Genomic DNA, 26,930 nt, shown 5'->3' with positions numbered 1-26,930 from the left:
TGTTTCTTTTGGTAGTTTATTACCAGCCTGAACAGCCCACTTTTTCATGATCTAACATTCATCTGCTGCAGAAGCCATCATCACCTTTATTTTTAGTTTTAATTGCCTTTCTTTTAATAAACCTTGGTTTGAAGTAAGTTTCCAAAAGTCTGCTTCAAAACAATGCCCCAAGTCTTCTGGAACCCACTGATTTACATTTTTTTCCCTCTCAAAATAATAAGCTGGTTACATTTTTATTGATTTTATAGCTTTTTCTGATCTGACATAAGGAAGAACTGATTTACTTAGGATAAAATTCCTTGCTGGGTTCCCTCTATTATTGCAACCAACAGGAGAACTGCTGGAGGGCCTGTAGGGAAGAACTGTTTCAATAGCTCTGTGCCCTGTTCTTTTGGGCTCAGAAGGTCTATTTCCCCACTTTGGATTGTCTATTCCTCATAATTCTTGTGATGTAGACTGCTGTGATTTGCAAATTAAATTTGTCCATTTATTCTTATGCACTAGAAGAAACACCAGGGGAAAGCTGAAAATCACTATTTGATAAAACTCTTTTCCTTTCCTTTCAAGGGAAATAAATACAATCTCATAGGTTCAGTCACTGTGGGGAAAACCCCTCACCTATATGAATGCTGCTGTTTAGAGAAGGGGAAAATGGAAATGCCAAAGTGGGGATGGTGTGGATTCCACACATCTCTAGAACAGCTGCTTTTGGGGAACTAACCCTTCTCCTCCCAAGATTTGCTTTAGATAAGCACATCTAAATGTAAACCACTTTGAAGTGTCAGAAGGCAGATATCAGAACCTCTGGGGAGATTGGCTAAGACTGGGTTAAACTGGTCTCTTAAGCCACTGTTGGAAAAAGATGGAAAGGACCATTGCTTTGTCCTCAACTGTTATCCCTTTCTCTTTCCCCGGAGTCTCAGAAATTAAAAGAAAGATCTGAGACTTTAAATTACCACTCAAGTGCATTGCCTTTCCATTGGATTGTAGAAGAAAATGGGGTAAAACTTGTCATTAATAAGAGAGGGGAGCACTGACTGTGTGATTAAGTTTTCTTTTGGTTGAGAAACTTCACAGTAATGAAGAAACCGTCTTCAGGAGGTAATGTACAGTTTCCCCCAAATCTCTCAGCTTTACCTCTGTAACAGCTTTGAAGTTAAACTACACGGAGTGAACAAAGGCCTGTTTTGAATATCGTATTTCCCTTTCCTCTCATGTTAATCCCAGGAGGCTTGTAGGTAAGGTCTGTGTAGTGGTGGAATATACCTGAGCAGAGTAAAATCCAAACAAAAGAAATTGTTTCATGAGCTGCATAAAGAAGAAATAATAAAATACAGTGTGACTCAGATCAAGACATGAACCACTGGAGAGAGTTCTGATGCTGAAAAGATCACTCTTCCTGCTTTACTCCTTGCTTGTCTTGTGTTGTGTCTTTGTAGGGGCATTTCAGAACAATGCAGGAAGGTATTCTGGATTCAGTCAGTCCATAGATGTTCCAGAGCTATTGGCTAGGATGATATTCTGGCTTGCACCACTCACTTACTTAACTGTTGGGCTTCTTGTTTTGCTTGTGACTGTTGCTCTTAGGGTACAGGAAACCAGAGTTGTATCTAGAAGGCAGCTCTACTCCTTGGACATTGCTGCATGTTATTGTAATGCTGGGTATCTGAGCTGCCAATGATCCATAGCAAGACTCTCCTTTCCTTTGTCCAATACTGTTCAGGCTCTCACCTTCCTAAAGATGCAGAGATTTAAAAGAAATGGAAAGCACAAACATCTACAAGATCACATTGTATCATCTGTGAAAAAGTGGCATATATTTGATAAGCACTTTTCTGGTCTACTTTAAAGAAAGACCAGGCTAATGACAGCACGTTCAGCTATGAACAAAAGTGCTGTGAATATGTTTAGTGAACCTGTTTGGGTTCTCTGGGCAAGAGGTAATGTAAAATGTGATGGTAACAGCGTGGATAGATTGAAGGGGTAAGCAAACTCTATAATGAGGTGAAAACAGGAATTGAGGAAAAGATTAATTAGCAATTTTTGACAATAAGCAATTTTAGCTGTCACTTGTACAGGACCAAAAAATCAGATAGGAGGAGACTAACAATAGCTCTTAAGGATCACTGCTAACAATGAAGAGATAATTTGAGATAGTTGTATTACATTGGGGTTAATACTGCAGAGATAAAACTGCCTTGTTTTCACCTGTCAGCTCTTTGCTCTTATTTCTCCATCTGTCAAGAATTAAGGCAAGTTGACTCATTTGTGAGAGATGTCCATTTTTTTTACACGTGTGTGTAGCTGTGTTACGTGGAAGAAGAAACAGGCACTAGAACAACATGTTACTGCATAGGTGACATGGCATGTTTCAAAAACTGACCTTGATTTCCTCCAGGTTGCACATTTTAGATGTTTTCTGCAACCCAAAACAGAGAACATTAAATAGTTAACAACATCACTTCATACAGCAATACTTGCCACAGGACCATGGCTGTCTCAGAGGTACAGCCATCAGAATGACTATCTCAGCTTAGTGTGTATATTATTCATAGGAAGGTGGCACAAAATTAATGCTTCCACTAAGGAAATCACAGACTTATTAATTCAAGAAAATATTCAGGTTCCTTCAAGAAGTTGGACTTAAGGAGAATCCTGTAGTAGGTGTGTTTTCCTTTTGCTAAGTTTCAGCAATGATCTGCCCTTTGTGGTCATGTTTTCTGCATTCTTCTGGGAGTGTTGTGTGATATTTGCATCTCAAAAAATAAATTATTTTGTGCTCAGAGACTGTCATTAGTTTTTGTTCCCTCAGTTACTTAGATGTTCCCTCAGTTACTTAGATGCATGCCAAATATTAAAATAATGGTTCTTACAGTAGGTGTAGCCATCCTGACATTCAATTCCACCATCAATATGTCATCAGCATCTACTGATGTCTGAAAAATGAACACGGATAAGAAAGACATAAATGGCATATAGGTAAGTCTCAATATTTTACATATGCACAATGCAAAATAAAGGGAAAAAAAGAGGATAGCAGAAAACTGACTGAAAAGTAGTGGTACACTAAAATAGCCTTTTTTTTTTCTTTTTCTACATATTACTGTAAGTGCTCATTTGGTAGCAAATGGTGAGACAACAGGAAGATTGGCCAAGTAATTTGGATAGTGAAAGGCATATCTTACTAAATGGACATTTAAAACCAAACACAAGCCAACACACCACTCAGATGCTAAGTTTTCTAAAGCAGCACCAGAAATACAACAAAGACAGCTGAATAATGAACCAGGGTGGGAATAAAAAGCTGATGACCTTTTACAGCCTCTAAATCGTCGCTCATTGTGTTAACTCACAGGTTATCAGCATCTTCTTGGCAGGAACCTTCATGATTAATTATGGTACAATATGCAGATTTGTTAACTTGCCAGTTGTCAGAGAATTTAGGTATTATGAATGCAGTGTATTACCTTCTCACAGACCCCAGAATCCTGGCTCTTCAGTTCAGGTTTGGCTCTTATGTCACTAGCTGGAATTGTGTCTTTACCCGTTTCGTAGGGAATCTGTCTTCTGGCAAGTCTGGAGACTTGCAAGTCTGGAGTACTTGTTTCAGTACAGGCCTAAAATTAATACAGCAAAAACAATCACTCTAGGTTCCTTAGACTTTTCATCCAATTTGCCCCATGAGAGTCAGTTTTACCTAGATAGAAACTGTAAAAGAGACAGACATTGTATAAAAGATATTTCACAAAAGTTCTGCCATATATGACTTCATAAAATGTTTGCTTATAAGAAGTACAAAACTGTCAAGTCTGTCATGTCTAAAATTTGGCTTGGGTGGAAGCAGAAATAAATAGAAGGAAATATCTCAGGACTGCAGAATCAATTCTCTAGAAACATTTTGTTTTATGAAAGATCCCTGGTTTTTATAAACTTTGTTCCAATTAATGGGAAAACAAAAAAATAAAAGAACAAAAACCCCAGCCCACCAGTATCTCCTAGAAGTCAAAACTTCTGTTCCTTTTCCTCACTTTGTCGGCCTTTTCACTACAATGATCAAGATTCACAGAATTCCAGAGGTCAGAACAAAACAATGAAACAGTTAATGGGATTGATGAGCAGCTCATGGCATACCAGTCTATTTTCTGTTGGACTTTACCTTAAAATGGGGGAACATAACACTGTAAGATACTTTCCTCAATTTTTTCATTCCACAAGAGTTTTTTTATAAGCAATGTGTGGGCTATGGATGTAGCTTCCATCAAATGGGAGCAAAGCAATACTCAAAGCAATTATTGATACTTTCAATATTTGATACTTTTAAGTATTGATACTTTGATAAACTTTCCCCAGGGAAGGAAAAAAAATAAGAGGTGTAGAAAAACATGAACTCTGATGGAACTGAATAAATTGGCATAAGGAGTATGTTACTACTGAGAGAGAATCCCAATTGGTGATGCTATACCAGAATTTTAATATATAACAGATTGATTGCTCTAAGGAGAATAAGGATCACTTCTTTCTGTGTAACTGTGGGGAAGGATAAAAGGGACACAGAAGAAGGAGAAAGAAAAACTAATTTGATTTGGATCAGTGACAATCTAGATTGTATTTTCAGAAGCAGCTTTCTCACTGTTAGGGAAGCAATGATGAAGATGAGTTTACACACTGAAGTCTTTCCAGACTGAAATATCTTCATGGAAGATTTTTTAGAAGAGCTTAGCAAAATATCCAGGAAGACAATCTAAATATATGTTTTCCTGCTGGAGCACAAGAGGTTGGAAGACAATCTAAATATATGTTTTCCTGCTGGAGCACAAGAGGTTGGGCTAAACTATTTCTTAGATCCCAACATTTTAAAAAATGTGTACTGTGCTTTCCATTCCATGTGTAGAGTGTATTAGCACTCTCAGTCCCATTTGATTGATTTTCAAAACGGAAGCAGCTTTTTTTTCTGAGCATCTGTTCTGGAGATTGGATGCTTTTTGTCTCAAAGACTTAACTGGAAATTGTTTCTTTTGGATTTTCCCAGATACAGAATATCTTTGCATCCACAGGATCACCAAAAAAAAAAAATTTGCATAAAGATAATTTATCAGCTTTCAGTTTGATGATCAGCCTTGACATAAAACACATGGCAGCATATGTACTGCCTTTTTGCCTTGTGAGTATATGTCTAGAAATCTTAGAGTTTAATTGAGACACATATGGTGCAAAAAAAACCCCAATCAGTGAGCATTGAAGCAGTTTTGTTTGCTCAAACTTGAGCCCTTCTCTCTGCTCTGTACTTCAGCTAAACTGATATTACTTACTGATAAATTAGAGTATTCTATGGCCAAATCAAATAGGGAAACATATAATGTCAGAAAATCTCAGGTCTATCATTGTTCCAAACAAGATTCAGACTTAGTCGAGGCGATAGAAGATTCCAGAGCGAAGCATGCCAATTGCTTGGAATTTTTTACTTTGGAGAATTTTTATTCTCCACTCCATTATTTTATTTTGAGTATTAAGAGTTGCTTTCCTAAGCAAAATGAATTGTTTGTGTGGTTCCCCTTCCCCAGCACTGAGAGTAGCACAAGAACACGCAGTCTTACCAAAGGAGTCAGTTGTTTTTTTAAGAATCAGGATTCACAGTGTAAGAGATGCATCATAAAAATGTCACTTTTCTATTAGCCAGTTTTAAAATCTTCCACCTGAATGGTGGCCACTAGCCCGAAGAATTTCATTTTGATTGGACCGAGAAGTCAAAAGAATACGGAGTGCAAAGAAATTGGAAATAACTGTCAGAATTCAGCAATTATCTGGATTAGATACAATCATTATCTTTACTCTGAAAAAGAATTGCAATGAACTGTTGAATGCGGTTTATTACTTAGTAAAGTAACTGTGGGTTGCAGGAGAGAGCTTGGGATGCCAAATATTTGCCCTGTTCTCAGCTGCTGTGCAGAACATTTGGTTTCACTTACACTGGCAGCAGCAAGCTGTTGAGGTCTTCTGTGAGAAAGATTCTGTAATGGTTTTACTGATTTGTCTAAGTGTGATGAATAATATGTTTCCAAATACACCACACTTTCAGAGAGCATTATCTGTTTCATTACAACCTTGCTTTCACCAGAGAACCACCCAGTGATGAGCAGTTTGTTTTGTGTGTGTCCAGACTGCAAACCTGTGGTCAGACAAGTGCAGCCTGGAAGTGTGGTCAGGCTTTAAAGGCTGCTCTGACTCCAAGCTTCCCTTACTTTCTAAAATTCCTGTTGTTCCAGCTTTCTGCTCTTCCTTCAGTGTCACCAGCCATCAAGCAAACAGTGACCTACATTCTTTTACACTTCATCCTTCTGTCTTTTATTTCACTTTGTCCCTCCACTTTCTCTGGAGCTCTTGTAATGAGCGCTGTGATGCATTTCATCCGGAGAATCTACCGCTTGGAACGACTCTACGTGAAAATGAATTACTTTGCAATTAAAAACGGGTGTATGGGAAGTGTCTCCCTTACTGATTCACTGTCAGAGAGAGAAGACAGTCTCCTTCTTCCTTTCTGCAGCCCACTTGTCTCAGAAGACTGGCTGGTTACGGTGGCTCGTCTGGAGGAGTAATAACTGCTGGAAGATCGTGAGTCTCTGGGAGAAACCCTCAGTAGGGATCCAAGACAAGGAACATGTGTTGCAATGGCTCTTCTAATGGATAAGAGGTAGAACCAGTCAGATTTTTTTCTGTTAGCACAAACATTCAGTCAAAAATCATAAACAATGCATTTATTCAGAGAGATGAACTAATGCTGCATGGACTGGAAAATTACTGGGTATAGAAAGAGTTTTCCACATATCAGATATCTCATCTACAATCACCTTGCAAGATCACTTATTCACAGTGTTCTGCAGAACTCAAATTTATTGCTTGGCAAGGATAAGGGCATTAAAATATAACTCTTGGAACTGAAGGAAGCTGTTAAAATAATGTTTTATCTGCTTTCAGCTTAATCAGGGCAGAAATAAAATTCTGTCCCTTTAAACTGAACCTCACAGAAGTCCCACATAATTAATTATTTTAATCTTCCCCTAAGCAGCTATTCTAGCCTCCTCTTACACATCTGTTTGCTGGCTATCTCTAGAGTTGTACAAAACGTGTACTTATATTACAGTATTACTTTGCTCATATGCAACGTGAGGAAACTCCTGCCCAGCTTTCCTCTTCCTGTCTGCCTCTCTCCTGAAGATAGTTAAAAAATTTATGGTGCTTTCCTTTGAGGTGGAAAGGCTTCCATCTTTCATCATGTGATAGGTAAATACAGATCAGTATCCATAAACATCTCTAAATTCCCATCTGTGTAGTAATTTGTTCCAAGTACAAATTCCACTGATGTATACATGGCATTGAGAGGTTTTCTTGTGGAGGGCAAGGCTGTCCTATGAGTTAAAATGAGCAGGTGAGGGAGAGTTTGAGTGCTAGTCCTAAAAGTGACAAAGTTACTCTCAGATTTACAGTTTGTAAGTTTTGGTTTATAAGACCGAACTTACCTGTATTTGGGGTGAGTGATGGCATAAATGATGGGGTTATGGATGACAGAAGCTTTGGCAATCACAGCTGGTATGGAGTTCATGAAGGGTGTTAGGGCATGGGAATACCTAGAGTAATACAAATACATTATATATTTAGTGTAGAGTCCTGTATGGTCTATGCAGATATACACTGGCAAGACAATGCTTTATTAGTACTACAGAGAGAGTAAAAGGGGAGTTCTGTCCCTAAACAGTGAGAGAGCAAATTTTACATCCTTTGTCTGTAAAGATCAACATCAGTCTAATTGCATTTCTGAGAAATATGATTTTCTTGGGGCTTCTCTTGCAGCACTTCACTACTATGACTCAGGGTGGTGGTAATTCCCATGTTGTTTAGCCTAGGGACAATGTCAGCCTTCAGGAAGTGAATGTGCATTCCTCAGGGTATCCAACTGTTCCAAACTCAGCAGATACAATTCCTGGGTAATATGTCACTAAAGAGGTGTGAAGAATGAGGCATTATAGGGAAAGATAACTGATGAGTCTATTTCTATTCATTTTTTTTTTCCTGATAATGACCTGAAAAGTGAAGGGGAAGTATTTTTCTGAACCAAAGAGTGAAGGGAAAGTATTTTCACTTGTCTTATGTTACACTTGTGTTACTGTGACCAAGTATATATGCAGGTGATGTGACTGAAGGATAAAAGAATTGTTATCTATCTGCCATGCTGCCATCAGCCAGTTAATGTCTGAATACAGCTTGAAGTAGTCCACAAGTCTCAGTCAGAAGAAAGTCAGGAGAACAGCTCAGACCAAAATAAGAGTAACACTTCAGAGGCAGTTTCTACCATAGACCTGAGAGGCTTTGAAGGCCTCTTCCTGCATTGTAGAGTGAACTCTAAGTGAAGAATATGTTGTTGCTGTCAGGTGAGTTGTCTTTAGTCCCAGGCTATAGACACAGACTCTTTATCTGTCTCCCAGATGTAGCATGCAGTGATTTTATCTAAGTCTGTTGTAATAAGAGTTCACAGGAGGCGTCGGTCTATCAATCTCTGAAAAATCCCAGGATTGCCTAAAAGGCATAGTTCAGAAATGGGAAAAAAGCTGAATGAATGAATGAATATTGCTCCCCAGATATCTTCATGAGCAAAATTGGCAAATGCTCATTTATGACATACTGAAGAGTTACAAAATTGTCCGTTTGTTCAGATTTTTGTGAGTGTGAGACATGGAGCAGAAGTCAAGTTCAGCAGGCACTTGATCCTCCTAAGGCAGATTTGATTCTCCTAAGGTAGATGCTGAATCACACAGGACAGCCTGACAGTTCTATGTAGCTAAAATGGTTAGCTGAAAGCATCTCCTGATTTATTTTTTCTTTAGATCTCTTAGCGTACTGCGAGGTAGCTGTGCTGCATTTGTGTCTCCTTGCCCTTCCTCAGTGTCTGACTGTCCACATATCACCAGTGGGAGATATCCAGTACCTAAGTCCCCCTTTGACAGGAAATGGGACACTAGGACACATCCTAAGGATTTGCATTTCCAGGTGAGGAACTTGTTTTCCTTCATGGAGAAAATGCTTGCTGCTGCTTGGAATTACCCTTCTGGATATAAAGGGAGAGAATCCTCTTCTCCCAGTATATTTTCATCTTAAGCCTATGATTTTAAGAAGATTTTAGAAGTGCTATGTTTAGGAAACTGCCTTCCTAAGCTATTTTAGTCAATTTTAGGAAAAGCTACGTTTTATTTCTGAGTTGAAAAATACAGAGAGAAGTGTTTGGTACTGGCATAGGAATCTTCCACTTGAGGTTTTGCAGGTGACAAGCCTTCCTGAAGCAGATAGTCACACATTTTACAGAGGCTGAAGTGAAGCACAGGAAAATTCACATATTAATGTGGGAGAAATAACCACATAGAGCCAAGTCCATTACCTGTGCCTGGTTTGTACCAACTATAGTCTGGTGTGAAGCTCTGTGTGCAGATACTGTTTGAATACTATCATGCTCCTGTTGAAATTGCTGTATAAAATGCTGACAATTAAATAGATGAAGAACATACTTTGATGATTTATATTTAGGATCTTTTATATCCAGCATCAAAAAGCTCCCAATGCAAGTAATGTACTAATTTTGAACTTGCTCATACATGTAAGGAATTTCAGCAGTTTGTTGTAACATGACAAAATGAAAAGACTTTTGTAAGTAAAAGAAGTGGAGAAAGAAAAGAGAATAAACCCCTGGGTGGATCTTTTTGGGGCCCTTTATTTAGCACTTTGTGCTAAATAAAGTTCAGATAGTTCAAATATCCTAGCATAGAGAATCTGCATTCAGAAGTCTTCAGCATGGTAGTTTATGTTGCCAACAATAACATTAATAACATTTCTATTTTCTTTCTCTCTTTTGTTTGTTTTTTTTTTTTTTTTTACTTTTCTTAAAGTCAAACTAAGAAAAAAATCACAGTTAGCATGTGCCCTGTTTGTTAAATATTACTCCTAAATGTGTGAATATTTTGGATACACTTCAGACATTAAACTTGACGAGTAGCTTTGACTTTCATCTGTCTTTTACAATTTCATAGCTTTTGCTTTCACTGAATATTCCTTTGCTGATAACGTTTATAATTACCCAGCAAAAGCTACCAGAGCAACAACAGAGTATGGTGACCAGGAAATGACAAAAAGCAAGATGACAATCAGTGCAATTTTGGCCATCTTCCACTCATTTTTCATCCTCTTATACTGTTTCTGGAACTCTTTATTTCCATGTTTGCTTCCAAATGTCTGAACAGACCTAGAGGAAATAAACATACAACAGCAAAAAAACAAAAGTAGGGAATTGAGCAAATAGCTTCATAAAGTGGGGCAGCAATTACTCTTCTGCTACTTTAGTCTAAAACTCCTGCACTTTTAATGCTTTCTAATGTATGTGACTGGTCCTTCACAATCCAGTGCAACTTTTGTTGCACTTATCAGTGGCAAAATTCAAATGTGCTTCAGTGAAGAAAATAGTCCTGTACCAGTAGAATTTTCTCATAAAACAGGTATTCAACCCTGCTGAATAACACTATGTTAAAGACAGTTAGAGGAGTCTTTGCTTGCCTGGGTCTGATTTTCTCCCTGGCTGTCACTTTGTACTTCAGAGCTAAGTGACCAGACACGCTGGTACAGACAGGACAGATTCCTGCAGGTTACACACACAGTGCCAGGCTGGCCTTGAGTTTTACTGCTATAGTTTTTTGTTTCAGAGACCAGTGATTAAATGTTTTATCTCCTTGTCACCCTTTGTCAAACATGGAATTTGTAGTTCAATTCCATATATCTTTCTGTGGAACAGTTATTGATACACTGTCATTAGGTGTCTCTGATGTCCCTTTTGTACTTCTTATGGTTGGTTAATTTCTGTACCCTTTTCCATGTCATTAGATAATATACTGAACAGCTCTGGCTTAAATTCAGGAATCATGCTTCTAAGGATCATGCTTCTTACTACTGACAGAATTCTTGTCTGGTTGCCTGTCCCAGTTATGCATACAAAATAAAAGTGAAAAACTTCCCAATTTTCTTCTGTTCTTTCTTTTTTTTTGTTTGTTTTAAGAAAATAAACAGTCACTTAAACAGAAGGATAGAAATTTGAGACTGTTGGCTACCTACTTGTTGGCCTTCTTGATAGCCTCAAATATAAAGACGTAGCTGTATATGATGGCAATCAAAGGAATGAAAAAGACAAAGCAGAAAAGCAGCATCGTGTAGGCGCGGACTGATGGGGTGAAAGTCATGTAGTCCCAGGAACAGGAAGTCAGCAGCCCCTCAGGAACATATGCACCTAGAAGGAAGGACAGGAGAAAGCATAAATCCTGAAGTCATTCTTATTTTGAGTGCAGAAATTAAAGAAAGATACTCAGAATAACAGGAGATTTAGTCCTATTCTCTGAAAGTCAAAAAGAGTTTAAAAGGATAAACAATTCTTCAAGTAAAACACCTCTCTATTTTCTTTTACTCTGTTGTCCTACTGTATTCATGTTTAGCAGTCTAAGGCTTCCAAAAACTAAATAATTTTGCTTCAGTTCTTGAATATTGTTTCAAGCTTATCATAGTCAAAGAGCATCTCTCCGAATACTTACTGGGTCTTGCACCAGACCTGTATTTGTTTCTGGGTATCTCCATTTCCTGTCCTCCCAAGGAGTTAAACCAATTGCTATGGCTACCATTTTTTTAAGCTGGTGCAGGTAAGAGAAATTTACTGGGCAAAGGAGAAAGATTTATTGTGTAGATCAAATTAATTTTGTCATGGAGGAAAGCTGAGTACAAGTAAAAAAAAAAAATCATACATATCTAATGTTCTGAGTGAAATAAAATGCAATCTATTTGAAAGAACTCTGTCAAACTGTTCAGTAAATAAACTGATAATAGCAATGTCTTTTTACCTTTGAATTTTAATTTTCACTGTTTACACTGATATTTTCTGTTCAACTCTTAAAAGTATTGCACCAGATGTTCTCAAATGCATCTAATTACAGTGTGAGAGTTCATACTGTGGACACTATTAGAATCTAATTAAAAGATAGCAACACCCTTCAAGCAATTATTCCACCTTCTCCAATTAAGAATCGAGAACCTATGACTATATTGTCATCTTGTTGTTCTAACAGCTCCTGCCAATATTGCAGTTTGTCTGCTTCAACATGCTTCATGTTTATGGGGCACCAGGATGACAACAATATGACAATAACAAAATTCTGCTGAAATTCTGCTCAGTAACTGAGTTGGTTGCAACATCCTTTAGTAAAGTCAAACACGTCTGTGTTCTCACCTCAGCTGAGCAGACACGTTCTCTTGTGGAATTAGGGAGCATAATAATGGGCTGGGGTTTTGACTGATGAGTTCATTGTAACTTACTGACTGAAAGTGGTGACTCACAGGAAATAAATTAATGGTAGTGAGGCAGATTCAAATGAGGAAGAATAACAGAAACTCTCTTTGTTACACATTGCAAGGATCAAGGTGCTGTACGAGTGTTCCGATTTGCAGGTGTAAAATTCACATTTACAAAAGCATTTTAGTTATTACTAAATGCCATCCTTATTGGAAGCCTTAGTGACAACACCAATCACTCAATGGAGAATGTGGACAACACCTAGTGAAATTTGTCCATCTGGAGCACAGTCAAGACTTACTAAAGATGTACTTGCACAAAATGCTCAGACTGTATTCCTCCTTATTGTGAATAAAGAAAATTAGATTGACTACTGTCTTACACAGCACCTTTGAGGATGAAAAAAGTCTTCAGAAATAACACAAATACATTTCTTTCACTTTTATATTGTTGAATTTGGTTCAATAGAAGTAGGCATGGGATAATAGGCAGGCACATTCTTCATAAATTTTGGTCATGAATTTATCTGCTGTTCTTTATGTGCTTGAGAGAAAGTGCCATTGTCATATAATATCCTGTAATACACACTGGATTTTTTTCTTTTGATTAGAGATCTTCAGTTTCAACATGTATTTCATCAGGGGTTTTTTCAAGTTGATTTATTCAAGACTAATATGCAAGCCATTAATTCAACCCACTCCTGTACCTGTAACTGGTCTTTAATCCAATGCTATGAGGGCAAAAAAGTTTTATTCCGTTTCACTTACTCCATCCAAAGAAGGGTGGGAGACTCCAAGCCAAAGAGTACAGCCAGACTCCTACCAGGATTATTAGGGCCTTCTTCTTAGATGTCACTCCAACAGAAGCCAGAGGTTTTGTGATGACAAAATATCTGTCCAAGGCAATCACCATCAAAGTGATCATAGATGTAATGCCAAAGAGAGCTCCACAGAAGGCATACAGCTCACAGCCTTTCAATGAAGATGACAGAAGTAGCAGTGAAATTAATCTGCCCATGCTAATTAATTTCTGGGAGAGTTCAAGTCTGTGTTTCTTATGAACTAATGTCTCCTGGAATTTGTAAAGCAATGAAACTTCAGTTTTCCTGCAGTTATAATGCTATTTCAAAGCTGCTGTCTGTCTTACTAATTACATTATCCATGGAGATAAACTTCAAAGATTTTGTTTGCTTCAATTGCTGGAGACAGTGATACTTAACATATTTTCACTCATTGATTTCTGATGTTTCTAGTGGGATCATTTCTGCTGTCAATTAATGTCTTGCTTAAATCCAGTTTTACTGCAGCTCCCATAGAAACAGCTGTTTGGCTTAACAGTGGGTTTTAGTTACTTTGGTATCATGGAACAATTCATGTCTCAAGGTCAGCATAACTGAAGTAAATATGCAGAGTATGAATATATTAATGAGTAATTTTTCTGAAGTAAATATTCAGACTATGAATATATTAATGAGTGAATTTAATTGCTCAAACAACCTAATGATTAAAAGCAGTGGTTTGGACTGGGTTTTTATTTTAACATGTATGCAAATGAACACTTAATGGAATTAAAAAAATACATTTTTAGTCATCAGAGATCAAAATAGCAACTTTACTTCCCTGACTTCTAAAAAGTAATAATCTCTGTCAGTAGCTGTTCAAGAGGCAGAGACTAATCTTCCTCTTAGAACAGTTATATAGGAAGAATGAAAGCACCTTCATTCCACATTTTATTACTACACGGGAAGTGTTCAGTTAATATTTCTGTTGTGAAAACTCACATTTTCCAGCCTTTCTTGCCTCACTTTGCCAAGTGCAAGGCCCAGAGCAGGTTATTTAGAAGAGCTTTAAAGCTGGTGTGCTGAGGGGCGTTGCTTCTTTATCACAGGACAAAGTAACTGGGTCCTGAGATGACTGGGGAAGAATGCTGGCATAAAGAGTAGTGTTGTGCCTCACATTGCCAATGCTGCCTTTGGATCTGTCTCATGTAATTTTGCTCTCCTGGTGGGAATGTATTTATTGCACACAGACAAAAAAGTTCAAAGGAATATTTATGTCAACATTGAAACAATGTTGATAAATGTTCTCAACATTGCAAGAGTACCTGAGGATAAGGAAATAGATGAACTGCCACTATGGTAAGAACATAAATAGTGATATCTTAGAAAGAACATATACAAACCTTTCTCACCAAAAATCCAGCGTTTGTGGAGGCTGTTGGTGAAAAAAACTGGAGACTGTGTGATGGACATCAGGAGGTCACTAATAGCCAGATTGATGATGAGCATGTTGGCTGGAGTCCGAAGGCTCCTAGTCCTAAAAAGAGCAGAAGAGATGTTGCTAAACACTCCTGCACTGTTAATTGTGCTGTTACTCCTTCCTGTGAGCCTTGGCAGCTTCACAAATACCAAGGAATGCTACACAGTAAGCTAGAGCATAGTGCTTCTCATTTCCCTCACGAGAGAACACAAGCAAGGCTCAGTTTTACACCCTTATACTCCTGCGCACTTTAAAGGATTGTTCTCATAACCAGCTCAGTGATGGGGATAAATCATATTGTTCTTTAAATATTCTAACCCAGTGCACTGCATGTCCACGATTAACAGGAAATTAAAGTCGATGTACTGTATAGATTTCTGGATCTGGGTCGTGTTGAGCAGGAGAAGGGAGTGCATTTTCCACTGCTGATAAGATCAACAGTGACTTCCAAATACAGCGATTAAGCAAACTCACTATGTACCATATGAAGCATTTTGTTTAACATTAGTTCTTCTCTATGACACTCATTTCACTGGCCTGAACACTGACTTTAAAGAGAGCAATAACCAGCCTTCAGTGCATCCTGCCTGTCTATGTTATTTTTAGTATTATAGTGCAGTGTTTTAAAGAGTACACATAAAAACTCAATGGAGAGTTTCTCACTCTGGGGCTCAGTGTAACTTTTTAGCTCCTTTCTCAAATTTTCAGTCTTAGACACAACTGGAAATGGCCTGAATAAATGATGGTTCTTTGCACTAGTCCAGAATCAATCTCTAGAACTACTGTCCCCTATCTGTCAATTTAGGAGCAAGGAGATATTACTGGTAGGTGCTTATGGGCTGTGTGTATTTGTTCCATAGTCTGCAAAATTACAGAACATATTTCTGTTTCAGGCAGTAACAGAAACAGTAATGGCCATTACTTGAGACTGCTTTGTAAGCACCTCAAGTGTTCTCTGAATTTCTGATGTACTTGTTACTTTGCTATCAGTATCCCTTTCTGTTTTCATAACACCTTCAAGTGAAGACAAGCTGTGTCCTCCAGTGGAACTGCAACTGCTGTGACTGGATTTCCTGTATGGGATCAGCAAAGAGCTCAGCCAGCACACATCCTTCATCCTCACATATCTGACCTGCATGCCAACCCTTTCCTGTTCTTAAGGCCATTGTCATTCACACTTAAGTGTTGGTATCTACTTTGAATGCACATGCCAAACCTAACATTTAATGCACCCCATAAATACAGACTTGAGACCCAGACTACTTTCCTCCACACTCCAGTGATGTGAGTTAATCCAGACAAATTATCACGTAATTGCTGTTATTTTGGTTTATTACTTAGTGTCTAAAGACCAATCACACAGTAGAAGCTCACCAGCCTGGACATGATGCCAATGCTCTGCCTCAGTGTGACAAAGCAGACACAGGTGGACATGGTAGACATATCACACTGTTGTCAGAGAACAAATTTCCCTCAGGTATAAGAGCTGGAATATGGCTTTAGTTAAAAGGAAATGAGCCAAGTGTTAAAAAAATGTGAAAAAATGGGGCATGGCCACTAAGGAACAGAGGGGGAAAAGAAACCGAGCAGCTAAAAGCAGGAAGAAGGATGCATCAAAAATAGAGATTTGTGTGACACAGGGGTGAAAAACAGCCCATCAGTCCAGTGCAGACACAGTTCAGGCAGTAGAAAAAAAATGAACGTTTCTGCTTTGGCTGCTTTTCTACTTCTTGGCATATCTGGGTGATTCTGGGGAATTTTGCTAACCATTTTGCTATGGCTGTGGGTATTGGGAGGAAGTCAGAGGGAAATGGCAGATTTGCCACCTCTTTTCCCACAGCCATGTCTCTTGGTGCATTTTACCATGCCTGCATAGCAGTCTGATAGTATGCCTGCACTGTGTTTGCAGAGCACAAGGTACGGTTAACATTCTTATATTTGAATATTTAAAAAGACATTCAAAAGAAAGATACCTGCAGAAAGCATAGAAGACCAGGAAATTACCCAGAGTTCCCGTGATCCCCACTATAAGAATGACTATTCCAATCGTATAATGGGCATGGTCTGGGACATCCACTGTAGGAAAGGCATCAGGAACATCTTGCACTGTCATCTTCTATGGAGCAAACAAGAGGTCATAGGTATATTGCCAGACTTCAGAATAAGCTGGCATGTGCTTCTCTGGAAGAGGAAACGGTCCAGAATGCAAAAAGACAGCAAGCAAAAAAAGTCAGAATAAGCTAATGGCTTTCAAACTACATTTACTGTTGATAAACCTCAGGGGATAAATATGCCATCAGCAGTGCAAAAGGCGTTTTATATGTTTGCTGTTTATTCAGAATTTTGGTGCAGAAAAGCAACCTGTTCCCTCCCAAAAGAAAGATAAGGATATAGAGGAGAAAAAAAAGAGACAGGAAGGGACCAGTTTCATGGTATCTGACATCAAGGAATGCAGTATTTAACAAGTAAGCTTTCTATAGTTTTTATTTCAGGAAAGTTTCTGTACCTGTGAAGTGTGATTTCTGTTGTCCTATGACATCACTGGGTAGACTCTAAGTAAGTAGAAATGATCTATGGAGAAACAGGCGTTCACTCTTTTAGCAGTATGGCTATTCCGTTTCTCCCACTGAATAACATTGAATTGCAAGCTGCCCTCAAGAGCTGATTACCAAAAGCCTGATAGTGATAAACAAGAGTCTTTTGGAAACTAAATTAAAGATCAGGAAAACCAAAACACAAACCCTGTATACCTTATGCCTGGTTTCCACACCAGTTCTGGTTTTGCTCTGCACTGAATAAAAGTATTTTGCTGTCTGTGAAGTATTTCATAAAGCACTTTGATCAAAGCATCTGTGTCTTAATCAATTAATAACTCAGAGCAAAATTCTGTAGCCAAGTCTGAAGACTACAGTATTTTAAATAATTTTAATAACATTTTTTTACTTAAGTATGAGGAGTCACAAAAACATTTTAGGCCAAGACTGAAGCAATGAAGCAAACTATAAGGCTGCACCCAAGAAGCAGGATGACCTGATAGAAACTGAAGAGAAGAATTGCTGTCCAAATTATTCCTGTCCTGCCGCCTTTTGACGTAAGGTCAGGTGAGGAGACTTAAACACTCACCTCTGTGCAGCTGCCAGTGTCCTAAAGACCTTTTGGCATCAGCTCCAACCAGCTAATGGAGTCATGAAAAATACCAGGTCACATCCTCATTCATCTGCAACTTCTTCACAGCCAGGCTTTTCTCATCAAGGGTGGCCACTCACTCTGCTCGTAGCTTAACCCTGCAAGCTGCAGCCATGGCATTCCTCAGCTACTGAGCTTCCAGAATCACACCAGGGTTGTGAAAAGACCAGCAAATACTTCGAATCTTTTGTAGCCTACCTCCTGTGAATACTGTCAACTTGGCTGTGGCCTGGGACCCAGGACAAGGGAATTGCCTCACCAAGGTCTGTGCCTGTACCAAACTTCAGTAGTGCTCTGAGGCTGGATATGTTCTTTCCCATCATAGCTACTGGCAGGTGGGGGTACAGCTGTCATGTGCAGTCATTCCTTTCTAGGAAAAGGAAGGTTGCTAGCAGGAAAGGAGGAAAGTGCACAGAGGTTGATATGAAGCTCTGCCTTTTATGCTACAGCTGTGTGGTAGTTGGCATTCACTGTTAGAGTGCAAGTCATAAATGCCTTTGACAGAACCCCAGCTGTCAAAGGAAATGGGTATTTGTAGACAGTAGAGGTGGACTTTACTTCTGGATATATCTGTGAGGTTGGGCTGAGGTTATCTGAGGCAGTGTGTATTTAAAATCAGTGTGCCAATAGCAAGGGGTGAACCCCAGGAGTGTCTGGAATTCTGGAAGAGATTGTCTTTGCTTTGTGTGCCGAAGGTCTGCCCGCAGCAATCCTCAACAACTGGAGTGCACTCCTTGGGTTCCTACATTAGCAGCAATGAAATGCTGGACAGACACTCTGATCTTAGAGAGAGAAAACATAGCTCTGGCTGTTATGGTAACTGGAGAAGAATGTTAAGGTTAATACACTAACTGGATGACAGTATCATGGCATTTATTGCTCAGGTTCCTGCAGCAAAGTGTAAGTTGGTATCACATCACCAACATGAATGGGCACCTTGCCTAGGTGGAAATTGCTGTGCTCAACACACTGCCAGTAAACTAACAAAAATAATCCCATACTAATAGCAAGTGGATAGGGAGAGTCTGAGATAAAACTGTTTTAAGTAAATGAGATCAGGTGTTCTTTGGTTTGGGTTGGTTTAATTTCTCCTTAGTCTTGTGGCTAGAAAATTTTTAAACTGCTGTTCTACAGAGGGTTAATTGTGATTATTAATGGAATGGAAATTCCTGATGTTTTTTCCCTGTAGCTACCCATTTAATCAGAACTGGATCAATGTAATAGAAATGAAGCAACTACAGGAGATTGTTTTGGCTACAAAAAACAGATTAGAATGGCTTTAATTTGAATTAAACTTTTGGGGGACTAAGGACAAGAAAAACTTAAAAGACAAATATAAATACGCAGAGAAATCACAAGAGAGGCAAGGTTACTTAAGGGAAAGTAGAAGACTGAAGTGACATTCACAAGTGAAACAAGTTCAGAGTCAATAAAAATGTCAAGTGTGGGAAAAATAAAGGAGTAATATTTATACTGGAGCAGTTAAAGGGCATAAATTATACTACATATAAGGGCAAAAAGATCAGTGGCAGAAAGGAATAAATTAGCATTTTAGCGTGGACTTCTTTAGGACTTGTACCCTCTGGTATAAGTCCTAAAGAGAATACAACTCTGGCTGTTCTCTAAGAGATAAAAATCAATTGTTAAAAAAAATAATTTCACTGTTTATATTGGAAATACAGGTCTGATTCTATGACTGTCAGTCAAAGAAGGTTACTAGTTGACCAAGAAGGCATTATCTCAGGCTTAAGGACTACAAATTCATCACTAAATTGCATACATACATACATTTCCTTACTACAAGATAAAAACGTGTCCCTGTCTCAAGTTCAGCTCTGTAACTTCCATTGGAATTGCATGTCAAAAGAAAGGATGGGAGAAAAAGATAATGCTTGAGAAAATCAGGTCAGCAGGATAATCAAGAAATCAGTTAATTCCCAAAGCTTTTCTCTGTTCAGTTTCTCCAGTGCATTAGCCTTGTTTGTTCTGTCTTCTCTCGTCCTCCCACAGCACTTGGTTGGAAGGGAAGAATAAAAATCCCGCTGTTGCAACCTGTATTGTTGCACTTGTCCTGTGAGAATACTCTGAGCTGCTATTTCAGTTGCAGTGATAATGCCTTGTTTTTCTGCTCAGCCTTTTTTCTATAAACACCTCATAATGCAGGGATTGGTACTGAGACCAGCACTGTTCAACAGGTTTGTCAGTGACAGGGACAGTGGGATCGGCACCCTCAGCAGGTTTGCTGGTGACACCAAGCTGTGTGCTGTGGTTGACACACTGGAGGGAAGGGATGCCATCCAGAGGGACCTGGACAGGCTTGAGAGGGGAGCTGTGAAACCTCATAGAGTTCAACAAGGCCAAGGCAAGGTTCTAAATGTGGGTCAGGACAATCCCAAGCACAAATACAGGCTGGGCAGAGAATGGATTGAGTGCAGCCCTTGGGAGAAGGACTAGGGGGTGTTCATAGAAACACAGAATGGTTTAGATTGGAAGGGACCTTAAAGAGTATCCAGTTCCAACCTCCCTGCCATGGGCAGGGACACTTTCCACTAGACCAGGTTGCTCAAAGCCCCATCCAGCCTGGCCTTGAACACTTCCAGGGATGGGGCATTCACAGCTTTTCTGAGCAACCTGTTCCAGTGCCTCACACCCTCATAGTAAGGAATTTCTTTCCAATATCTAATTTAAACCTTCAATTTTAAGCCATTTCCCCTTGTCCTAATACTGTGTCCTTGTAAAAATTCCCTCTTATAGACCCAATTTAGGTACTGAAAGATTACTAAGGTCTCCTCAAAGCCTTCTCTTCTGCAGGCCCAACAAACCCAACTCTCTCAACCTTTAGCAGGTTAAAAGTAGGTTTTATAATTTTGTTTGGGTGTGTATGAAAACAGGTCTTTTGCTACAGCTGTGTAAGAATTGTGGGTTTTTTCTCTGAAAGACATGTCATTTATTATTTATTTAGAATATAGTTTTGCAGAATCAATAAATAATTTTACTCTGGTTAACCAATTCAGATGAGCATTCCTGACAAGACATTATCCTGCCTTTAGCCATGACTGGGCTTCACAGAGATGCGAAACATGCAGAATGAACAGTGACATGGGTATTTTATTTTAAATAGTCTTAGTAATTGGTTTGTATCCTAAAACAGGGTTTGAAAGGATAACCTTAGTGTAGAATATTTTTATCCTCCATATATAGGTGTAATCCATTGCTAAATCCTGCCCTATCATTTGCCTCAATAGATGCAGTGTCAGGAAGTCACGAAGTTGCTCTACGTTCATGTGTTTCCTTCCAGCAGGTTTAAGAGTGTCCTTGTGGAAACACTAGAGTGGAGGGAAACAGTTAGGTTTAAGGCAGTTTGCCCTCTTAAAGTGCTCACTGTTTTCCCTTAAGGAATGTTTGTCTACTGCCTACAACAAGACAGCTAAAACAGAACTGTGTTTTCAGTTGTCTTCCAGTAAACTTGACTGAGGCTTATAAACTTGAGATGCTTTTTGAGAGTTTGGAGAAAAACGAATGTGTTACAGATAGATATGTCTAAATCCTCGCTGTTCTGGCCTTGTCTGTGGAGGCTGCAGCACAATATGGAACCTCATTATTCTCTATTTATGGCCAGCTGCCACAGCTGCTTATTGTGGGAGGCAGAATTCTTCCTGGAGGGACAATCTGAGGAGCCAGCCTCCTTCTTTAGGAAGAGAGCAGAGCACAGGCCCTCCTGCTAAGGCTTAGTGCAAGCAGAGAAAGGGTAAAAATTAATCAGCCACAGGGCAGATTCATTAGGGCATGTAGGGCAGAACTTGTATTTCACCATGAAGTTTGTCAAGACAATTCCAAAGCCAGGAACAGAAAAGACTACGACAAGGACATTTTTCAGCCATTTCTGTCTGAACATGGCAGATGGATTGTATCTAATTTGGTGTAAAACAAGACAAGGAAAGGGAAAAGGAAAAGGAAATAGAGACTGCTATGCTGTGGCTTTTATGAATTCATCTGACTCGACAATGTAGGCATTGGTTTTGCAGAATTAGTGTTTGAATGGAATAGAGCCCAGTCCCAAAACACGTGCAAGTTTTGGCAGTCTGACATTGACTTTGGCAATATAACAGGTTCCTTTGTTGTTAATTTTCTTACAAATACAGGTAGGGAAGCTGCTTATTTACACAGTATGACTTATCCAACCAATGTGTTAGGCCTTTTACATTACAACAAACTATATAGTTTAGAAAAATTATCAGATCAGAAACACTACCATTTCCTGGGGTTTCTTGTGTGGTGTTTGTATTGCCTACCTACAAGAGGCCTCAAACAACTGAGAGCACTCATTTTTCTTTGCAGGTCCTCGCTCTGATTTCTGAGCTTGCCTCTGTAGGCACTTGCTCTGTGATGACAGGCAGCACAGACAGGAGTGTAATCCCACCTCAATTATGGTTTCAGCAGGGTGACGCTGACTGCTAAGCCCTCTTTCCAGTTGACAGCAGGGCTTTCCATGGATGACGTTTGTCTTGTTGAGCAATTTGGATAGTAGATTTTGTGTCCTATCTTCCAGATTTAATCTCAGCCACAAGCAGCGCATTCTGCTTTCAGTCCTGAAACTCTCTTAAACCAGTTTTATGTGTCAAATTAAACCACAAAAGTTTGGAAGTACAGGCACTTGACCTAGGGAGGGGAAACAGACAGCTAATTAAATCTTTCAGCAAATTAAGTCAAAGATCAATTTTTAATTTTCCAGTGTAAATCACTCCATCCCCAGAATCCTTTTCCATTTTGCCATGCTCTCTCCAGTCCCTTTTTTCTCTCCCTGCTATGTTCTGGTATCCTCTTTCTTGTGTTATCCATCTAATTTAGTGTATAAGTGCCTTGGCTCAGGACACTTCTCTGTTCATTTTTCTGTAATACACTTCACACATCCAGGTTTTATCAAAATTAGATTTTAAAAACTTTGAAAATTAGGTTGGGTCGCATTTTTATTATATACTTTTAAACAGACTTTTGTATAGACAGCAGGTGAACAAAACTTTGTAGTTCTGATAGCATACTGAGAGACAAAAACAGGCAGAGGACCTCTGAACTCCTTTGGTTCAGGCTCGTGGGGTCGGATGGAGAATATTTTTAGCAAACTCAAAAGATTCCATTCTGAAGTGTCATCACAACAGATTCTCACCTGCACACTTCCAAGGAAGTTTTCTTTCTCTTCAGTATTTAAAAACTGTGGAAGAGCTTTGATAGGACTTACCTGGGAAAAATTTCTGAAAAACTTTCCTGGGTAACTTCACATAACAACTCTTTTAACGTTGACATAAGCACTCCACTGCACTTACATACAGATTATTACAGAAATTGTAGGGATTTCCATCCTGGATAATAACACAAGCAAGCATTGTGTTTGAGCTGCTAAACAGCTGTTCAATGTACAAGAACATTTCAATAGTTTGCAACATAATGGATGCACTGTGCCATCAGTCATTCCTTTCTGCCTTCTACCCGTGTAACTGCTGAAAAACACTGCTTATGCAGTCCTTTCTGCATTAAATAAATAGTTTAAGGAATAAAAAGAGGATTTAAAAGTTTTCATTATGTTGTGCATTATGGCACTACAGCATTAAATGTGTACATGCTCCTTAAATGTCCATTTACAGTCCTATGAATGGCAGCCTTGCCAGAGATCTATATGCTACAGCTTTTAGTGACAGAAAACACTTACTGTTGGGGCTCTAAGAGGCAGATCCATGAGTGTGTAGGCATTGGCTTCCGAGTCATTCCGAGCTTTGAAGGCCTCCACAATTTTGGTGCTGTTGGCTTCCTCAGAGGGACAAGAGATCCCCCTCTGGATGGGCTGATTATTTAGGTGAACAAAATCTAAGCAAAAACCAAGAAAGAAGAGCTGTCCTCTGAATTCAAGTCAGCCAGTTTACCTTTGTGTGTGTGTGTGCGAAGCAGGTTGTTAGATTCTTTGGGACAGTGTGAGATCCAGTGCAGAGTTTCTCACTAGAGCTTCAGATTGCTTCAGTCCATCCCCAGCTTAGCAAAGGGCAGCAGCAGCGGCTTCCATTTAAATGCAGGAGGGGGCAGAGTCCGCACATGCCCAGTTTGAAGCTTGTTCCATCCTGATTCCAGCTTCCCTATAATGACAGTATAAAACTGATGCTCACTTCAAAGTGCTGTCATCTCTTTTTAGCCTCTGACAGATTTATGTCTGAATTTTAATGCTATTTGCACATTATCCGTGTATGAAAACAAAAAAGTTAAAGGGCTGAGTTCGCCGTCTCAAATATTAGACCTTACAGTTCACTTTCACTGTATTGGTGAATTAGTTTTTTGTAGCCTGCTTTTAAAGAAGATATATGTGTACAGTTCTGCTGAAATTGTCAGAACTCAAATACATTCTGATATGAAACAATGTGCTTGTGTGCACTTCTGTCTTGTAGAATTTAGGTCATGGTTGTTTGTTGGTCCATTTCTAAAAATAAACAAAACATAGGGATAAAACCCACTGACATCATCCTTTTCTGCTCTTTAGTTAAAAAAAAAAAAAAGACACACAAATACCTTAGCAGAAAACAGCAAATATCCACCTGTTTCAAGAGGTGCCTGGTTTCTTTTTCAGTTGTGTTATGTAGGGCATACATGAGCAGGTTTTTATTCACACCAATCTTGCTTTACATTGCATTGTGCAAAGAGACACGAATTGCTGTATTCCCAGCTGAAGGCCTATTACTGTGGTAAAGTGAAGTTTAATTGCAGTAGAGAATTAGGCACAGTGTGTGAAAAAGCTCTTCTAGTAGATACTGCAGCCTAAATATCAGAGAGTTTAGGCCTTCCACCCACTGCCAAAATGACCCTGATGTGAGCTATTAGCTTCATTGCAGCTGGGGATAAAAATAGATGGTGTGAACTGTTACTGGAAAGCCTTTGTGAGAAGGCTGTGATAGTAATGGTGGGAACTGTATTCCCCCAGCTCTGCACACACTCCTCTTCTCATGTACCTTTCCTTAAATTAGCACAAGCAGCACCTAACCATAAACTGAAGGAAAAGGGATTGCATTTCTTTGCATGAACGGGAGCTGTGCCTCTAATGAAAGGCACTCGCCTGTAGTGCTGCAGAGTCCCTTTCCTTGATAGTCATTTAAGGAAGGCAGTAACCTTGTGTCACCAGGCCACTGAACATTAACCAGAGGAGACACTTAGATGCTACAGCCTCTCAAACGGTGAGATCTTAAAAATAATTGTTAGCAGACCTGTCATGAAAGGCAAAGATATTCCACGGAGTATCTCTGTCCTGTAGTGCTGGTAGGCACAACCAGGCCAGATTTAAAGCAGCCGTGGCAGAACTGCACCCAGAGGTGGCTCTAGGACTGACAAGTTCCAGCTTTTTCAGTGTCTGAGATCCTACAGTAATTTTCTAAAGTGTGCTCTTCCCCCCTTCTCTGTGTGTGACATCAGACACAAGAATATCGGGGCTATGGTGGATGTGACATTAATGGTACAAATTTCAAAAGACATTGTTGTGAACTCCAAATCCATCACTCTGTTCCTGCACACACAGTGCTTGCAGGCAGCACACTGTAAGAATGAGGCAGCAAACAACAGTGTTGGACATTTTGAGGGACAGGACCTTTCTGGAAGACAATTTCCCATTTTACTCCTAAAGAGGCAGGAGGTGCCATTGCAGAAAGCCACAATGTGAGACTGGCAAAGGCTCCTACTGTCTTCAGATAAAGCTTATCAAGGGAGTGGAGCAGAAAGGACACTGAAATGATTGATGTGCAGAGAAAGGAGACAATGGGAGATCTCCCATTTGTGTGAACTTTATGTTCAAAGGAGTTGCATACAGTTACATCCTGATCTTGTCAAACTGATAAGACATAAAGTTTGAGGCATACAATCTTCAAGACAAGCATAAACACTGGATCAGATGTGATCTTTGACTCAACATTCTCATTTTCTTTGCTTAGATCCTCTTAGTTTTCTGCTTTATGTCTTAGTTTTGGACAATGCCAACACAGTCTGTTTACATGCAGCTTGCACATGAAGTTTTCCTTTTCCCTCAGTCACAGATGACATTTTTCTTCCTTCTTGTTTCCTTTCATCTTAACAAGGAGTCACTGCACTGAAAATATTTCATTTTCAGTTAGCCTGGAAGCATCCAATTTTTTGGCATTTTTAGAGGACCCCATAATATGTTTGGCAGAGTAATCAGCTCATGGAATAAATGTGGTCTTTTTAAAAGTAAATTAGACATTACAAAAGCCATGTGTCTTCTTGCTTCATTAGATTTGGCATTGTTGTACATGCCTTCCCAGGTAGATGAATTTGATTAGTTCAGCAGCTCCTGAGAGTGTATGATGAAACAATATGCAGAAAAGGAGAGAAAGAAAGTATTGCCAGTGAGAAGCGAGTGCTTGTCCAAAGAGGGCTACTGCTCTGGTATCCTTCCTTCGCCTCAGGACTCTGTGAATGCTAAGCACCTCCAAGCTAGGGGAAAGTATTTTGAAAATTGGACCCTAACACTAAGATTCATGTCCAGTGGAAATGTTCTCATATGGTGGTAGTTGTCTGATCCTTTATTGAAGCCAATTGCTAGAGGCAATTCAGCTGCCCAGTTTTAAATGTGATGCCTCAGCTTCCATGGAAGGAGAGGAGTCATCCTAGAACTGCACAAGGTGTGAAGTACAAGACATCTCATTCTCTGTCTCTAGGGCTCAAGAAGTCAGACAAAGACATATAGCAAATCATTCATAAAACTTTTTTCTCTCAGGTTTGCTTTGTTTTATATGCACTATAAAACCAGAGAGAACAGTTCCAAGTATTTTATTGAGACGGTTGTTTTTCTTTATAGGTAGGGCTATTTCATTTAAAGTTACCAGAATGTTAGGCTTGGATCTGGAGGGAAATTTGGCCTTTCTCCCTTGTTTATTCTCTACCAAAAGCTTGTCTCTATTGTATTCCTGGGAAGCCCAATGGAGAAAATGTATCAGTTTGTGACCCCAGGTGCTTTCAAAGTCATCTGGCTCTTCCTAAAGCTTTCAGACATTTCTGACCTAGTTTTATGTGTGAAACGTGGTGAAAGTTCGCCTGGTTTATGGCAAGGTCTGAACTGCCCTCCAGTCGCTTCTGGAGAA

The 26,930-nt window shown here is 39.3% G+C and overlaps 2 protein-coding genes across 2 annotated transcripts in view; one reads left to right on the top strand and one right to left on the bottom strand.

Moving 5' to 3' along the window:
• Window positions 1-26,930, top strand: part of WAPL (WAPL cohesin release factor) — a 138,680-nt gene that overhangs the window by 12,477 nt on the left and 99,273 nt on the right. The gene's annotated exons all lie outside the window — the stretch shown is intronic.
• OPN4 (opsin 4) lies at window positions 794-23,696 on the bottom strand. The gene is made up of 12 exons (XM_027734622.2): window positions 23,513-23,696; window positions 16,596-16,738; window positions 14,546-14,679; window positions 13,132-13,335; window positions 11,143-11,314; window positions 10,118-10,282; window positions 7,515-7,622; window positions 6,494-6,674; window positions 3,468-3,617; window positions 2,874-2,936; window positions 2,380-2,419; window positions 794-1,731 (listed from the first exon to the last, which is right to left on the bottom strand). The coding sequence occupies exons 1-12, from the start codon at window positions 23,537-23,539 to the stop codon at window positions 1,544-1,546; spliced, it is 1,575 nt and encodes a 524-aa protein (XP_027590423.2). The 5' UTR covers window positions 23,540-23,696; the 3' UTR covers window positions 794-1,543.

This window comes from Pipra filicauda, unplaced genomic scaffold, assembly GCF_003945595.2.
Source record: "Pipra filicauda isolate LSUMZ 115617 unplaced genomic scaffold, ASM394559v2 scaffold214_size1419223_pilon, whole genome shotgun sequence".
Lineage (NCBI taxonomy): Eukaryota > Metazoa > Chordata > Aves > Passeriformes > Pipridae > Pipra > Pipra filicauda.
The sequence above is the reverse complement of the archived record's forward strand: the minus strand, read 5'-3'. Positions and strand labels throughout refer to the sequence as shown.

What these genes read in the sequence shown, in the direction of transcription:
- OPN4 (XM_027734622.2), bottom strand. Translation starts at nt 23,539, where the DNA reads ATGGATCTGCCTCTTAGAGCCCCAACA. An exon ending in CCCACCCTTCTTTGGATGGA is followed by an intron (nt 11,315 to 13,131) that starts GTAAGTGAAACG and finishes CCTTCCTTCTAG; the next exon opens with GTGCATATGTTCCTGAGGGG. An exon ending in TCAGGATGGCTACACCTACT is followed by an intron (nt 2,420 to 2,873) that starts GTAAGAACCATT and finishes TTTGGGTTGCAG; the next exon opens with AAAACATCTAAAATGTGCAA.